General features: G+C 40.3%; 1 protein-coding gene across 2 annotated transcripts in view; it reads right to left on the bottom strand.

Annotated features, from left to right (window-relative positions):
* Positions 1–11,962, bottom strand: part of SEC24B (SEC24 homolog B, COPII coat complex component) — a 48,364-nt gene extending 36,402 nt beyond the window's left edge. Inside the window, exons 1-2 of one of the 2 annotated variants that reach the window (XM_074589382.1) lie at positions 11,645–11,962; positions 5,493–6,197 (exon numbers count right to left, since the gene is read on the bottom strand). In XM_074589382.1, coding sequence (XP_074445483.1) covers positions 5,493–6,197; positions 11,645–11,771 — 832 coding nt within the window. In that variant the 5' untranslated portion in view covers positions 11,772–11,962. The remainder of the gene's footprint in view (positions 1–5,492; positions 6,198–11,644) is intronic. The other variant, XM_074589381.1, reaches the window with a different exon arrangement.
* Positions 11,963–17,684: the final 5,722 nt, after the last annotated feature.

Below are 17,684 nucleotides of genomic sequence, written 5' to 3' on the forward strand. Positions count from 1 at the left end.
TTATAAATTGAAAAAAATTATTGAACTATAAATCTTTCTAAAAAAACCTGACAGCCCAAACCATTAAAAATAAGAATAGACAGGAAATTGTTTGACCAGTGCTACTCAATAAACACAGAAATTAGGCAAGAATGAAATTCACTCTTTGTGTTTGTAGAGCAGTTATTTAAGTTACAGAATTCCTTAGAGGATGAGCATTTAGTATCAACTTTACTTCCTCTGCACATATAGCCTTGGCTCTTCGTTAAATAACAGAGCTGATATCTCAAAAGACTATGGGAAAGTTGAGGCTTCCTTTAGAAGGGGAAGAAGAAAAACAGCAGCTTAAAATGATCCTTCTGTTTATCTAATTTAGTGTCAAAATTAACAGCATATATTTTCACCATCTTAATGGAACTTTTATTTATCATGCAGTTTTCAAATATAATGTTGAGCATACATACAGCTTTTTGGCAAGCATTATCAAAATATGTATTTCTCCAAGGTACATACACACAGCATTTTCTACTGAAATGTACGTGCTATAACCTCTGCTTCTACACATTATGTCTTGTAGGCTCCCCACGGAAGCATCAGCGCCTGTCAGCAGAAATGTTCTTGTTACAGTAGCTACACAGCTTCCTCAAGCAAGATATTCAAGATGACAAGGGAAGTTATTTGTGACATTAGTGTGCTCACCCAGGTTTTGTAGCAGAGAGAATTGTTTATGGGGTTATGGTATTTTCCACGCTTCAAGTCAATATAGCAACGCTTGCAGGATCAAGAACTGCTGTAGAGCATGCTAAATGCTATAATGTCACAGCGTCACATGTTCAAAGCCAAAACCAATTTACACCCGGATTAGCTAAAGACATAATACCTTCCTGCCAAGTACTATTATCTACTCTCGAACAAAAGTTATCCAAAATATCCTTCAAAACTATGTGGATCCTTTCCATGTATTGTAAGAAAACATCTTTAAACTCTGAGCAAAAAAATAACATAATTTTTTCCTTTGTACAAAAATCCAACCTGCTAAATTACACGTTACACCTTATTTGGTGACTATGGAAAGTTTTCAAAAGCTATAAGTAACTAAGACTGAAGGAAACACTTGGACAAAGTTAATCTTTAAAAATACATCTTTAGTAACGATCGCCACATGAGGCATTCTATGGTTATGGTATTAGGCTATCAATTTTTTTTTCCTCTGGCCAGTAACAAGACTGCACTCTGTCATACAAGTACTGATCAATTTAGGATGGTGTATTTTAGCTTAGGACAAACCTGGACTGAACACCAGTTTAGTGTACAACGAGTATTTGTCTGTGCACAGTTTTTAGCAAAGTTGCTTGAAAAAAAATTTAAGATATACTGAAATTCCTGTGTGCTCTCTGTGACAATGACTTGCTACAGCTGTGATCTTGATTTTCTTCTCCCCCTGCCTCAACATAACATGCAATTTCTACTGACTGATTTCCCACCTCCCTGCAGCTTGATTTTCAACAGCATTCTATCCCCCTGACTTTCTGTATCTCAGCTGCAGTCCTTCCCCTTTTTCCAACCACACCTATATTAGCAGATTTACAGGATTATAGCCTACATTCCTATGGAACTGGGGCAGCAAGGACTTTAGAGCCTGATCTGACATAAGGGGAAGTACGTGCATGAGATAAAGAAATTAAATTGTCTCCTGCTCAAGCAGACTGCCTACAATTACAGGACAGCAGACAAGATGCAGGAAGCAAAGAAACCCGTACCATATACCCACAGAAGGAGTTCTCTATCTCGCCCTCCTCAGGGAGGCAGACGGGAGTCCAGTAGAATCTTACTGGATCCACACTGACTGGAAAGCACCAAGAAAAATAAGAGTGCACAGATTTCAGATCAAATAAGCTGGAAAAATATTAAGGAAAGCTACTGACCTAGAAAGACAAAAAGCCTAAGTAATATGGATTGTGTTATTTACATAGCATAACACCGTTTCTGGGCAGATTTATATCAACATTCTTCTGCTGAAATACAGAATTTAAAACTAGAAGGGTATTTTTGTTAGATGAAACTAGTTTAAACGAGCAAGCAGAAAAATCTCATTAAGTATTTGTATTCGACTTTATTTATACTTCCTAAAGCAAAGAAAATTATTCTCACTGGCTGCTATTCATCAAAACAGGTCAACTTCCTGCAAAAGACGCCTGTTAAAAAAATTTCTACTTTTCTTCTAGTGAAACTTCAGCAAGGTTCACTGAAAATACTTCAATGATTTCAGAAAGTGGCTGCCAAAGTTTTAGAAAAAGATTTTGTTGCAGTTCTGTGTCCTCAGTATGTGACACACAACAGCTCAGGCATTTGATCTTAACAGATTCAGCATTCTGAGGGCCTTCCAAGGCCCTACACATATTGGTTTATTTAAAAATCCAATTGTAAGTCCAATGCTTAGAACTTTTCTGATTCAAGTAGAAAACAATTCAGAAATCACCAGCCTTCTGAAAAGCTTATGCCAGCCTAAGTTTCCTGAGTAAGTCCTGTTTAAGCACACACATTTTATTAAAAACTTGGTATTCTTCTATATGAATAATGTTTCATTTTCATCACAGAGAGCTCTCAGTGTTCAATGACCACACAAAACTGTTACTGAAAAATACATTAAGACAGTAGTACACTGCATGACAGTCTTCCTAAGATTGGCTTATTTATAATTTAAGGAGGGGTCGTCTTTCACAGCACAGCAGCAATGACAGCAAACTGTCTTACTGGCACTCTAATAGTAGGATACTGTATCAAAATTTCTTTACATGACCAGTCACAGCGAGCACACTTATGAATTTCAGTATATCTTAATATTTTTTCAAGCAATTTTGCTAAAAACTATAAACAGAACAGACTGCAACTGTTTTCCATCATTATTTGCTTCCTGGAGAACAGCAGGGAGGATGAAATATTCAGAAAAATTCCTTCTTACGAATCATTCCTTTCCTTAAATTCCTTGTGTGTTGCACTCAGACACTTTCCAAGGACATACAAGAAATGGCAAAAAAAATTTCAAGATCCAGCTCCTCTTTTTAAAGGCTGCAAACAATTAAAATAGTATTGTCCTGGTCTGAGGACAATTTGATGGAATAAAATGATTCCACCTGAGAACAATAAGACTGCACCGGGAAATTTAGAAAGCATAACATCATGACAAAAAGTAAATCAATTATGCCAGGACCGAACAATTACTTGTCATCTTTTATTAACTAGGTGTTGTAGCAATTCAATTTTTAATATATTTTAGTCAAAGATGTTGAAATCTAGACTAAACAAAAAGTCAGATATTATTGGAAGCAGTCTGTTTAGCCCCAGGCTTTAAAAATGGTTTAAGTCTTCAGAATTTCATAATAAAACAGTCTGGCTCTTCCTTCAGCCTAGCTACTGATTGCTACCTTTATTTGCTCTTTAACAGTCAGTAAATAAATACAGAATCACTTCTATGCTGAGGTTGAACCAGGATTCAGAGGGAAAAGAAAAAAGTTACTCTCCAGATGAATCAGTTCCACAAGCCAGTCCACTGTGCAAGGCAGCTCTACAAGATCAGAAAGAGTCTGAATGTGGTTTAAGTAATTATGCCTACAGTCTGGCAAACAAACCAAGTACTGCAACATTACTGAAGTGTAACAGAAACAAGTGGATCAGTGTTTATTTCTGTAACTGTAAAGCGTGTACCTATTACACACCACTACCACAACCAGTTCTATCATCAGCTCTTTGAAATTCAAGCATAATGTTACTACTTTTTCTTGAGGCCATGCATTAACTCGATGACTCCCTTAAGGAGGACACTGAATGGTTCAGAAATAAGACTATCATTTGGTCTGGTCAGCTCCACTGTTTCATCTTTAAAACACCTGTTCCTTATAAAAAATATTGTTATGAACAAAACCCCCTATATTTCAAGACATCCTCAAAGGAAATAAAATGAACAAGCATTTAAACTAAAAACTTCTGTAAATAAAACACTAACAGTCTGAACAAACAATAAGTTGTTTTCATGTGACTACTGCAAATCTTACTATTCTGGAATGATACTTGCATTCTGTCAAGACCAGCTGTAGATTCTGTGCTCAGAATCAATTTTTTTGGCCAGAGTTTTAAGCCTTTAGTCCTTGAAAGAATTCATTTTTACGCTCAGCCTTGAAATGCCATTAACTTCAGAAGCTTTTTAAGGAGCTATCTATTTTTGTTTTTTAAACAGTGTTCTGTTTCATGTTTTTGAAATATTAAAGAAAAGCACCTCATAGATAAAGAATTCTAATCTACTAATATTCAAACTACTAAAACTGAGCTGAAGGATGACACTCTACATCCTAGTCTTGGGGGGGGGAAAAAAGCAATAGTAAAACTAAATTCAACCTTGGTATGGATTGGAGGAGCTTGATATAAGCTTAACTGCTTTTCCCAGGTAAAGCTTTACCATCATCAAAACATTGTTCTTTCCTAAGTCCTTGGTCTTAGGAAACCTCTGCTACAAGGACTCCTAAAACAATTTCAATGTTAAACTATAATCTGAACTATCTGGCATAAAAAAAGGAAACATTCTACAGTTCTCTAGTATCTGTCTCATCAGAAAAAGAAAACCATTAGTCTTGCACAGCTTACAAGACAAAACCACAGTAAGTCAGAAAATTACCGGTACAGAAAGAAAACCACAATCTTCCTGCACACGATATTGCTCTCTCAGAGGGTAAGATGTTTCAGTGTGGAGGCATTCCCACATCTCTAATCTCTTCCATTTTCCCTACCATGTCCAAGTCCTGCCTACCCTTTGAACTTGTTCTCAGTTTTCACATGGAGCAGAAGCTGCAGCTACTAGCAAGGACTGAGTGTACTCACCCTCAACCGGCACCTTCACAACTTCATTTTCTATGGCGACATCCATACTAAAAACATCAAGTTGTTGCTTACAAAGATCAGCTAAAACCACCAAAATTGCACTCTCATTCAAATGCTTACCAAAAATCATTAATTAATTACACCCCAATTTCCTCCAAACCCACATAGGCTCTACTTTTTCTGAACTTTCTGAAGAAAAGAATGCATGCATGTTCACTTTGGTAAAATTTAAAGAATCAATATAGATCATAACTTAAAAAAATTCTCTAGCCAGAAAAGGAAAAAAGTACCTTTGTGATTAATAGACATATATCAGAAATTACACATTCCTTCAAAACTGCACAAAAGAATTTCCCTTCCAAGGCCACTTACATGAAAAAGCCCCCAATAAACTAAAACCATCCTCCAAATAGTGTCTTTTTCTGTATTTCTTAACAGAAACATGTCAGTGATATGATTAGCTGCGATTGCAAGGACTGTGGTAACCAAATGAGAAAGGCTTCAAGAACGAATAAGGACAGAAGTCAAAATTACGATACATAGTTTCACATAGTGCATAACTACAAATCAACATGAGCACCTGATTTCTGATGCTTCCCAGGCACATGGGGAAGTTGACTAACCTTCAAATAATACCATACCTGTCTTTATTTGGTTGTTTACTTTAGCAACTGATCCAGTGAGATTCCTGCTGAAGTTGTCTTGAACAGACTGAACAGATGAAATAGTTGATAGTGTTGAATTATATCCCACGGGAACATGCTGTTGAAGTGAATGAGGTACTGATGTACTCTGGCTAGAAAACGTATTTGTCTCTTTGAATTGTCCAACAGCAGGTAGGCTCTGAGAGGTAAATGCCTGCCCATACACACTGCCAGCAGCCGCAGGATAGGAAACATTAGGATACATGGCACTAGAAACCACGGGCATGGTGTAGTGATCAGAATTAAGGGGAAATCCCTGAGATGCAACTGAAGAGCTGACAGAAGTGCTGTAGTGATTACCAAATGCTGAATATGACTGCTGAGCACTCGTATGCAAGTAGGATGCAGATGATATTGCTCCTTGAATAGGTCCTTCAGCTGACCCCACTGCATGGGGAGGAGTTTTATTGTACAACTGCTGTGATTCCTGTGTATTCAACACATTGGTACCCACAGAAGGTGTCATAACATTTTGTGCTGGTGTTGAATAGTAAGTAGGGTAGTAACTGGCTCTATACTGATTATCCAAATGTGAAGCAGCAGCTTTATTGGGCACTTGGGAATAGTGTCCTGAGGGCACATGATAGTTTGGAGGATGTGTGCCATAGCCAGAGGGGAACTGCATCTGATTTTGCACAGGACCTGAAAAAAAGAGAAAATGTCACATGTATTAAAGGTGCTTCTGCCAATGGACTCTGTACTTACTCTAACTAACAGTTTCTTCTTGTTTTCTGTCACTATTTTTGAGGTCAATTTCCAACAGCAGAACGGGAACAAACCAAGGAAGTAACAGAAAAAATGGACTGCTTCCATTATCGAAAGAGGTTTCCATGCCAAGACTGTATGCCTCACATTTGTACTTTTAATATTTTTAGGAGGTTAATATTTAAACAAATGGTGAGTAACAGTAAGCACCAAACTGATGTTTCAAAATATCTGAATACAACAGTATGCCTTAAAGAAACTGACAGAACAGAGAAAATAAAAAGCTGTAGTCAAACCAGAATGTCAATAAATAAAAATGTACTCTTCTTTACAAATCCTGAATACAGTGACCAAGAAGAAGTGCTGCAGGGCAGTTACTTTTTTTCTGTGTTCTTTTGTATTATGTTTTTATGAAAGCTGACATTTTTATGAAACTACAGAGTATCTTACAAGGCACTTCATTTCTGTTTACTGCCTGATACTTACATCAGGTATAGGATATGTTGATATCAGAGACATTGACCTCTGCTGTCAATGGGACTGGCTTTCCAACATTAGAGGTTAATTGCATACCGGTACAGCAAGGGTCAAACAAGTACTTGCTTGCTAGAGACCAAATGTTAACTATGTCCAAACTATTTTTTTCAATGCCAACTGATCAACTGTAAATCTGAAAGTTCTTCCTCAAGTTCTTTTCCTGAAGCCTATTTTTATTTTCTAGTGAACCACAAATGCATTTCCCTGGATAACTTCCTCTCTTAAAATTACCACACCCTACTGCTTACATCATGCTGAATGACTATGGTGTTATTTCCCAGTCCTCGGTGAACAGAAGCACAAGCACAGCATTGAGCCACCTGGAAATTTAAATAGCCGCTGTGATAATAATAAATTGTTGATTTCCTCCCTTATACTTAAAATGATTACAAAATATAAGAATTATTTCTCATCTTGAAATTTTGAAAAATCGCTGTTCTCAAAGTAACATCCAGATGTTCTAGGATTAACCTGCAAGGCAATCTTGTAAGCAAGGAACACGCTGTCCAAAATTGCTTTCTGATAAAATTAAAAATGCCTTTTCATAATTGACAACCCAGAAAGCTGAGCAGAACAGAAAAAAGCTAAAAAGTGAACAACAGTAACTTGGACTGCTGGGTCAAAAGACAGAAAGGTGCTTTGGGACAAATCATAAGAAGCTTAAAAAAAAAAATAAAAATTGCATCCTGAGTTTTGAGGGGAATATATAACTATGCTTCTGATTCACTATTTTCCTGAAAAAGTGAGAGCTGCTTCATAAAGTTATGCAGTTTATTCTCCTTTAAAGGAAAACTATTTTGAGTTAGCAAGTCATTAACAGCTACATGAACTTTGGCAGACTTTCGACCTGCTTTTTTAAAGTCTGAAAGAGCAAATTCAAAAATACACCAATAACTTACGTCTCTCAAGCCTTATTACTTTAAGCAGTTATATCACTTAAGATGGCAAGAAAATAGGTTTTCTCTGAAGAGCCTGTGTATTTGTTCTACTAAAATTTGCAGAATAAACTAACTGAACAGGTATAATTTAGAAACTGCTTTAGGAGCACCTGACTTTAATAAAAGGATGCATATCAAACCATCTACTGCAAAGTCTTGCAGTATGTAGCTCTGATTTAAAAACACACATCATAAATAAAGACAGTATATTTTTGATTTCAAACTCCTGGTCCTTTAAAAGAATATTTACAATAACAGATGAAAGATTAATCCCATTATCTGAAGTGAGCTTTTTGTCCATTTGATTATAAAGAACATGAAGTAGTTTTTGTACTGCAATTAGTAGCTGAAGCTCCTAATGACTAGATAATTGGACAGTTTTCAATACTGGAAATCTGGGTATACCTTCAGTGTCATTTTGAAACCTAGTTAATTGCATGATCTGTCCTGATGTCTCAAGTACCCTACCTTCCTTCCAAAAAACCTGACAAATCTAATTCAAAAAGCTCCAGGAGGAGTTGAAAACCTCAGCGGCACACAGAAGCTATATTGCTAAAACACCATCTCTATAATGAAAGCTGTGAACCTCTCCTTCTACAGACAAATTAATACTTTATAATGTTATAATGTATAACTACACAGATATTAACAGGTGAACCCAAAAAAGCCTTATAACTTTTTAAGGGGTGGGGGAAAGCCACTACAAAAAAAAGAAAAATAAGCACCACTATGGCTATACCACTATGTGAATTAGTAAAGCTTTGCTTGCTAGGGTCACATTTGTTTGGATTTTTATGTACATGCATTCTCTCACCTGAATAATTTAGCCATCTGCCCTATGTACATGTAGTCTATGTATCCTACACCACCATCTTTCCTTCTAGCCAAGAACACCTATTAGTTTTCTGTAACTTTTAACATCACTTTAACCAGCACAGCTCCGTCACGTATCCCTTACAGGATGGATGAGGGGGGCAGCACTACTGTGCCTCGTTAAGCTCTGCATACCCTTAATTGTCAGAAAACAAGCCAGCAAATCAAGCCACTGCTGAGCTCTCACAACAGCTCAATCACGGAATTAATGTCTAGCTACTTCATTCACCCAGCTTCCCATTTTCATAAAATATTCAGGGATTTTGTATTTTTCAAGCCTCTCTCCTGTTTATCAAATTTAATGAAACTATCCAAAAAAATCCAAAGTCTGAGGATTGATGGAAAACAAGACTAAACATCATAATGAAAATTATGGCCCCAAAATGGTAGTAAAGATACCAGCAGTAATCTTACAAGCCAGCTGTAGACAACACCAGACAAACATCTTCCAGAGAAACATTGGGATTCAATACAATCATCCTCTCAGTGTTATATTTCAATACATTAAATTGCTAGCACTGAAGTCCTCCATCACTACTGGAAAAAGACATCATCTTTTAGTACTGACTAAACGAGCAACATTTTATTATGCTGAAATTAGAAAACAGGTAATTTTCCACTTAGATACAAAGCCACCTGTAAGACTACTGCAATAAAAGCGCCTTGAACTTGCAAGACTTTAGTCAGAAGAACTGTATTTTAAAGCCCCAGAGTTAGGAACAACACCCCAAACAAGGGCTTCTTTTTTCAGTATAGGATCACACTGAGAGCATTGCAAGAGAGAAGAAAAAATAAAATAGAAATAAGAAGTTTATTTTTTTATTATTTTAAAAACATTAAGTTACACTAAAACTAAAATCTCCAGGGTTCTCAAATGGACTTGGTCATTGGACCAGGCAAAACTTATTTAAAACAAAGCTGAACATCCTTTTTAATATCACTGTATGTGCAACAGGTTGCTTGCTTTCTCCAAAAAACAGCCCCTCTTTCATCAGATCCCAGTAACTTCAGTTTTACCTGAAAAATCCACATTTTATGAAATTAAAACACAGAGCACTCTAAACATCTGAAAGGATGCACTAGTGTTTTCTTTCAGACAATACAGAAATAGCTGTATTCACTTAAGTATCTTACATTTAAACTCTATTATACTGATGTAAAATCAAATTTCAAAAGCAACGACAATCTTTGTAAAAATCTAGTTTCTAGCAGACATGCTAGAATGGATTTTTCCAGTACAGTCTTTTTCTGCTACTATTCCCCTCTACTCCCCCTCCTAATACAATTTCAAAAAGAAACCCTGTGTTATAACTTCAGAAGATTAGTAGTTAAAGATGACAGATACACTAATCTAAAAATTCTGGTATGCTATTGCTAAATGACACCAAATTACAAATTCAGAGCTGTTGCCTACAAATCATCAAATACACATCACTGTAAGATACCTTAAGGAACACAGAAGACAAAGTTAAGTTTAGTAGTTGGCAAGTTATAAAATAAAAACTCAAGGCTATTACGGAACAGTATATACATTTCTTAGAATTAAAGAAAAAGCATTTCACAGAAAAGAAATTATCTACTACAAGGTTGTAAACAAGCTGTTTTAAGAATATTAGCAGCAACATGGAGTTAATTAATTAAATATCAAAGAGTAATGATGGCTCTTTAAATTCAGTTAAAAACACAAGGAGAAAGTATGATGTCAGTTTCTACTTACTTCTGTGAAACACTTACAGGTTATTGATGCTGCTGCAGCTGTGTCCTGAGAATGACTTTTCTTTTTTATTAAAAGCCACACAAGTTGGCATTTTCTGAGTAATTTTGACAAAACTCAACATTATAATACTAAAGTTGGGGCACATCTCAGGCATTAGCATCTCCCTAAAATCTACCATTAATTACCTTCCTTTTAATTCACTTCAGTGACTTCTGCATTATCTGCAAACTGACTCAAAACCTACTTTAGAGACATGTGAGTTCTTATTGCCTAACCAGTTTAGACATGAGGAATATTCACGAGTAAAAAATTTTGTAGGTCATTACCCTGCACAGCAATCTGTGCAGAAAAAAAAAAACCTGGGCACAGAACAGCCTGACGACAAAATAAAGACTTTAACAGTAGGAGCTAAAACTCTATCCAAGCAAAAGGCCCAAATTAGATACCAAACAACCATTAGGTGGGGACGAAGATCACACAGGCACCCTGAAAAGTTAATGGGGTGTATTAATAAAGCACTGGTTTCGTAGCGCACCAATTTAAAAATGAGGAGCTGCACGCTAATTATCTTAATTGATAGCGCAGTTAGTCTCAACACCTCTCCAGCCGAAAAACAAGCCAGTGCTGTGTGACTTTGAACTATTTCGCCTTTGTTTTTGAGAGACTCGCATTTTACTGGCCCAATCTCGTTTCTTCAACTCAAAGCCCAAAATAAAGTTATGTGAACACCTACACACCTATTACTTTTACGTTCACAAACAGCCATGAAGTGAGTAAGTAAATAAGTGCTCTCATCCACGCTACGAGGTTCTCTGCCCACACTCACGCCCGACAGTCGGAGCCGAGGCCTGGCAGTGCCTTGGCCTCCGGAGCATTCCCGGCACGCCACAAAGCAGGCGCCACGGCACCCAGCGCATCCCAGCTGGCGAGGGGGGGAATGGAAGCAGAGATCCCCCCCTTCCTTCCCTCCCTCTCTCCTTCAGCGAGGCTGGGAGATCCTGCCCCTTCTTTAAAGTTAACTCCGCACGCCGCGGCGGGGGCCGGACGCGCCCTTCCCCGGCGGCCCCCGCCGCCTTTCAGCGAAAGGGCTTCCTTACACACCGGTTCCGCCGCGGCCCACCGGGCCCTCCGCTGGCCCCGCGCCCGCCTCGGCGCCCCGCACCTCCCGCCACCCTGTGAGGGGGGAAAACCCAGCGCCCCCCTCCTCCCCGGCCCCTGGCGAGGCAGCAGCGCAGCTCGCCCCGGGGCCCCCGCGGGCGGCCTCTCCCCGCCGCCGCAGCCGCCAGCGCTAGGCCCCGCGCGGGCCGCCAGCCCCTCACCGTTCTGGTAGCGAGGCGCGCCGCTCTGAGGGGCCGCGGCCTCCCGGGAGGCGCCGGGCCCGCCCGGGTAAACGGCGGCGGTGGCGGCACCGGCGGGCCGCGGTGGCAGCCCGGCGGGCGCGGACATGGCTCCTGGCAGCGCTTCCTCACTCCGGCCCGCTTCTCTTCCTCCTTCTTCTCCGACCCGACCGCAGACCGGGCGTCGAGGGTCGCCAACCAGGGGCGGGGGGAGGCCGAGGCCGCGGCCGCCCCACGGGAGCGGGGAGGGCAGGAGCGCGCAGGCGGGCCCGAGCGCCGCTCCCGCCGCTGCCCACAGCGCCCTCTAGCGGCCCCGCCCGGCGGGAGGGAGGACGGGCGCCCCGCCTGCCGCGGACTGCCCGCGCCGCCCTTCCCGCCCGGGGCGGCAGCCGCGGCCCGGCTGAGCCCCGCGGAGCCTGGGGGAGCGCCTAACCCGACCCGATCCGTGCGGGGAACGGCCTGTACGGCAGGGGGAAGCGGCGCGGCGGGGCCCGGCCTGGCAAATGGCAGGGTCCGCATGCCCCGTCTGTAACCCTGTGGGTGCGGGCGGCCAGGCCGCGGGGAGCGTGAGACTTCTCCGTCCCTGCTTCAGAGCACGGGCATGTACGTATACTATACATACAGCTCCCATCGTTTTGCCTTGTTGAGGCTTTTCTGTCTGTATAGCGAATATATGCTACCCATATCTTAGGAATGTGTGCACCCTGGAACACGTAGAGGTAACGCGTGTGCTCTGCGTGGGGGGGAAAAGGCCTCACAAGGTGAGGTGAGGTGAGGAAGTGGCATTTTCCCGCTTTGACTGCTCTATATACACACAGAAGAGTCTCCATGAGGTAGGGTGAGCTGAGGCAAGGCTTTTCTTTCTGTATGAGTAGTGCACACTGTGTATTCTCTCTTCTCCTGGGTTGAGCGACGCAGGACTAATTTATCTCCTAATGTTTGGGGAAAGTGCACTTTTAGGAGACTCTAGTGTCTGAATTTGTGAAAATATTTACTTTATAGCCAGCTAGGCTATATGGTTTTCAAGGTCTCAGTGTTCTCGAGCTCACCAGGTGCAGGGATGAGGAGAAGCGAGGCCTGGGCACTGGACCCAGGCTGGCCAACAGGATTATTTAATGTTGTGAATGTCACATTCAATATAAATTTGAAACTTTGCTGCATAGTGCTCTCTCTCCCTTGATGGCAGTGGTCCAGAGAACTCTTTGCCCCAGTGCCGGGCCCCTGAGCCCTTCCCTTCCTCCCGAAGTCGTAGCGCTCGCAGTGTCTGACATTTGCTGTCCACTGCTGGGAGTGCACAGCTTCCTGCTGACAGAATTGGCTGAGTATCATCTTTGTATATTTTACATCAGTATCTGGATCAATACTGGTTCTTTAGTATTATCGATGTTAATTTTTTAGTCTTATCCTATTAAATCTATTTATAGTTCAACCTTTGTGTTTCCTTGTTTTTCCCCAGTTCCCTTTCCCCTGTGGGAAGCGGTCATCGGGTGATAGAATAATTGTCTAAATAACAATGAATTGCTGTGAGTTTCTTAAACCATAACATCTCTATATAATGTGTATGGACTATCTACATAGACAGAAAGGCCTTGACAAGGAAGAGTGAAGCGAGAAAAGGCAAGGCTTTTCTGTCTTTGTACAGAATATATACTATATATTCTCTAAACAGAAAGGAGAATGTTGCTGAGCCTCCCTTGGCTACTATTGGCAAAGGATCTCCATTCAGTCAAGCACTTTCCATAGCCAATCACGCACTAAATCATATTAATTTTGACTGGTTTTGTGTCTCTCTCTGCAACCTATCTACCATCTGTCATTCACTCATACGCTATTCAAGACTGAATTAATTGCTCAGGTTCTTTTATTAATTATGTACAGAAGCCGAAACACAAAAACATAGACTGGTGATCGTATTGTCAAGACCAAGCCCACAAAAATTATTCACCTTTACTTGTTACATAGATTTGACAAGTTGGTTCCCTGCTGTTTTTCCTACTGGTTATTATGCATGTCTTTAAATACTTTAATACTTTTTTAATTACTTTGCCTGTATGCTAAGCATATGGTCCAGCTCTGACTGTTACTGTTATTATGAAGCATGCAGGACATCTTTAAATATTGGAGGAACTGACTGTTTTTTAAAGTTTCTCAGCCTTCACACCCTATAAAACTATGTAGAGGTGTCTTGCACAGGCCTCCATGCGTCCTTTGGTAGACTATAGATCCATATCTGAAAGAAATATTTTCTTCTCCATGTCCTAATAAGCTAGGGCAAGAAATAATGGACACAAAATGCAGCAAAGTGCAGGTGAGCTATTAAGAAAAAAAGATTACCTTAAGATACTAAAGGACTAGGTGACATGGGACTGGTGTGACGTTGCCATAATTGAAGGACCCTTAACAGGGGTTACACAAACATGTCGAGAGTCAGATTGCCATCCAGCTTTGGTGCAAGTGACCTCTTGAAGTCCCTCCCAGGGCTATATTGTTGTGGTAGGGTTAACAAAACCCGCTGTTAAAGCTGTTGTTCCCTCTTTGCAACCCATCCTCCATCCCACACAAAGTACTTGTGTGAAATGGATTCATGACAGCAAAATAATTCAGAATGTGGACAACCAGTTGGTTTGTCTTTTCATTCTCAGTGCCATTTTAGAAGGTGTGTACCTTCTTTCTTGTACTACAACTATATTTTGTCTCATGATGCAAAAGACTGAATCTGTGTTTTGACAAAGAATTTCCCTTTCCAAAGTCTTGTTTCTCTAACTCCTTGTTCTGTGAGACCATAAATGTGTCCTATATCACAATCTGTGAAAATTACACATCAATTTATGATCAAGCACAAGGGGATGTATATCATTGTGCTAAAAGCAAGAAGAGGCAACTGGGAATTTTCCCATTGTTTTCAATGCTTTTACAAAACCTTTTACGTGGCTTAATTAATTATTTTCTACAAACAACAATTGCACTGTGGTTAAACCCATTAATTCCTAGGAAATCCAGATGTGTTGGCAGCTAGAACAGAAGCCCCTAATGGAAATCCACTGTAAATTCAAACCCATTAATTTTCTTTTCCTCATTTATAATGAATCTGAATGCACTGGCAAGAAATGAGTGTTAATATCTGCTGTTTATGCTGCCATGCAACAAACAACACATGAGCTGTCTTACCTAGGCCTTTGCTTCCACTTAGTCTAGTAACAAGCTTACAGGAGTAACAAATTCTTTGGCCAGTCGGTGAGGCTTAATTATTAATAGATTTATTTTGACCTTTGGTGCAGGAAGTTTTGCAATGACACAAAATGGTCCCTCTGTCATTTGGGTTTGGGGGAGCAAAACATGGAAGTGTATCTCATTACCTGTAATCTGATGATAAAAGGGGCATTAAATGTCCAAACCTAGAGAGCAAAAGTTGTTTTTGCAATGAGGAACATCTGGGAACAAAATCATTATAAACTGAGTTAGAAATAAGTTTGAGCTTTAACATAACTAAGCCAAGTCTCTTCCACTTTGCCATACATTTCAGAAGGAGAATGTCAAAATTAGGTGCTTTTGTAATCCCCATCAACAAAATATAGCTGTGGGTCACCCTAGCTCACTAATAAATTTCTAATTATTCTCCTGCTTTTCTTACAGGAAGTGGGCCACTTCAGGGCAAAGTAATAAAGCTTCACGTTTTCACAATCAGAAGTCCCAGATTGTGTTAAAATCATGGTATTTAGGTACGTTGCCTGTAGTTGCTTTCCAGAATGAGAAAGACAAATCAAGACTTTTGATGTTACTATAAAGTTTGCCTCTGCTTGGGTGACCTCTGCATCTGACTGAAGGATAAATCCCTGCATCCGCTGGGTGAGATCTGTGCTATACTTCATTTGTAGCTGGCTAATTAGTAGAAGAGGCCCCAGGGTAGTTTTGCTCCACTTTAAATAAAAACCTTCAAAGATCTAAAACTTACCAGAGAAAGAGAAATCAGTTGTGATGCAGCTCAGCTTTCTTACACGTGTACAGGTTTACTTTCCGTGTATTTTATTTTCTTTGTTATCCAGGTAACTCCAGAGGAGTTCTTTGTCTCAGCGATGAGCAGGGCTTCTGTTTGTCTGCCTGAAGCACTTGGCATGTATTCAGGTTGGGTACATAAGACTGAACTGTGCTTAATTTTTGTGGGTTGGTTTTTCTTTCCCTTTCCTTTTTTTTTTTTTTTTTTCTGGGATATTTATACCTGTAATGAAAAAAGCTGAAAAAGCAGCAGAATCTGCCTCACTGTGGTTTCACCAGCTCTAACCTTATGTGTGCACATTCTATACGGACATTATCTTTACCAGTCCCTATGCAGATTATAGGATAAAGGGGACTGTCACCACCACTACCAACCTAATGGTGATCCAGCCACCTTTGGCTACCTTGGCATCAACATCAACAACAGTCTAATTGTCATCATCCTAGGATGGCTGTAAGTGATGTTAGAGAATGATTTAGCTCTTCTCTGGACCAAGGCGATGAGCTCTGCAAACTGCTACAGCTGATAGTTGCTGGATGTAGCTCATCATTATGGTCTTTGTGTCTGAGACTGAAAGTCAGAGTAGTTGTTCCATTCTGTAACCCCTAAGGATGTGTCTTGTCCCTGCTCACAGTCTAGTCTATAATTTCTGTGATACCTCTTCAAATCTGAAAATATGACATAAATTCTTACTTAAATTGATATTCCTGATTGGCAATTATGCCTGGTAGGCCCCTTGAGTATGCAGTGTAGATAAACACAGATATCTGTCCCTAGACTTGTAATACTCCTGGGTGGTTTCATCAGCTGCAAACTTCAGCAGCATTAGTACTTAGAAATCAGCAGGCAAGTTATGACTAAGAAAGAACCTCATCTATATCCAGACCTCTAAATATTTTCATGAAATTGTGTTCAAAGGGAAACTCTAGCCACAAGCTTTCGTGTGACCTTGGAGGACAGCTAAACAAAAGCAAGAGAGTCTGGGGAATTCTTGCAGCTGGTCTGCCACATCCCAGCTGTAGAACCGTAGCCATGCCGTGATCCAAACAGGCTGAGCTTAAGCTCGTGAAACCTTTTCAGTTTTCAGCTCTTAAAGTTTTATGTTTTCCCAGTAATTTTTATAAGACCTGTAAAACTAATAAACCCCTGAAAGATCTATTACTCTCTGGCAGTTTGATATTTTATAGGTTTTCCATTAAGATGGAACAATGACTCATCTGAACCACTGGAGCTCCCTTCTTCCTCCTGTGGCTCCAGATGTGCCCTCAAAGCAAAGCTTGCTGTTACTTCTAAAAGACAAACGTGCTGCAAACATGGGAAGTTGTGTCCAAAAATAGTTTCTCAATTTTTCTGGATGTCTACATCGCTGGTCCCCACTGTATCTTCATATGGGCGGTAGGAAACCCACAGACCCAAACCGAAAGGCACAGCTCCTCCCCCACATTATATGACCGTGCAGGCTCCGCTATTTGTGTACACCATGGGTCCTGAGGAGCTCGGTCACATGGTAATACCCTTGGCTTCAAAGGATTTCTCATGTGAACGATGGCAATGAGATAGGCTCATGTGGACTGTAGATCAAACCATCTAAAACTAAAACAGAAGATAATTAATCCACTGAAGCACAATTAAAACTTAAAAGTACCATGCTGTGGATTAGCAGCTTAAGGCTGTAAACCTCAAGGACTTTGCAGTAACACTGTAGTAACTCTGGTTTTCTGTGTACATTTGAAACAACATAAGAAGCTGAAATTGCCTCTGTCCTTATCTGAAGAGACTGCTGCCCTCTGAAACTAATTGAAAAATTCCTCTCACAAGATGTTTTGGCAATATTTGGGAAGCTTGTCATGCCAGTTAAATATTGTGGACTCTGGCTGACCAGGGCCAGATTCTGTGCCGACTGCCTTGTCCTCTTCAGTGTGACTAACTCTGGAGGAGGCACGTGAAGCTCCATGCTGGTAGGAAAAACATTACTCAAGGCATCATATAAAGTGACATATTTTCCCTTTACAGCCATATAGTCGGAGT

The sequence above is a fragment of the Larus michahellis genome, chromosome 5, assembly GCF_964199755.1.
Source record: "Larus michahellis chromosome 5, bLarMic1.1, whole genome shotgun sequence".
Taxonomy (NCBI): domain Eukaryota; kingdom Metazoa; phylum Chordata; class Aves; order Charadriiformes; family Laridae; genus Larus; species Larus michahellis.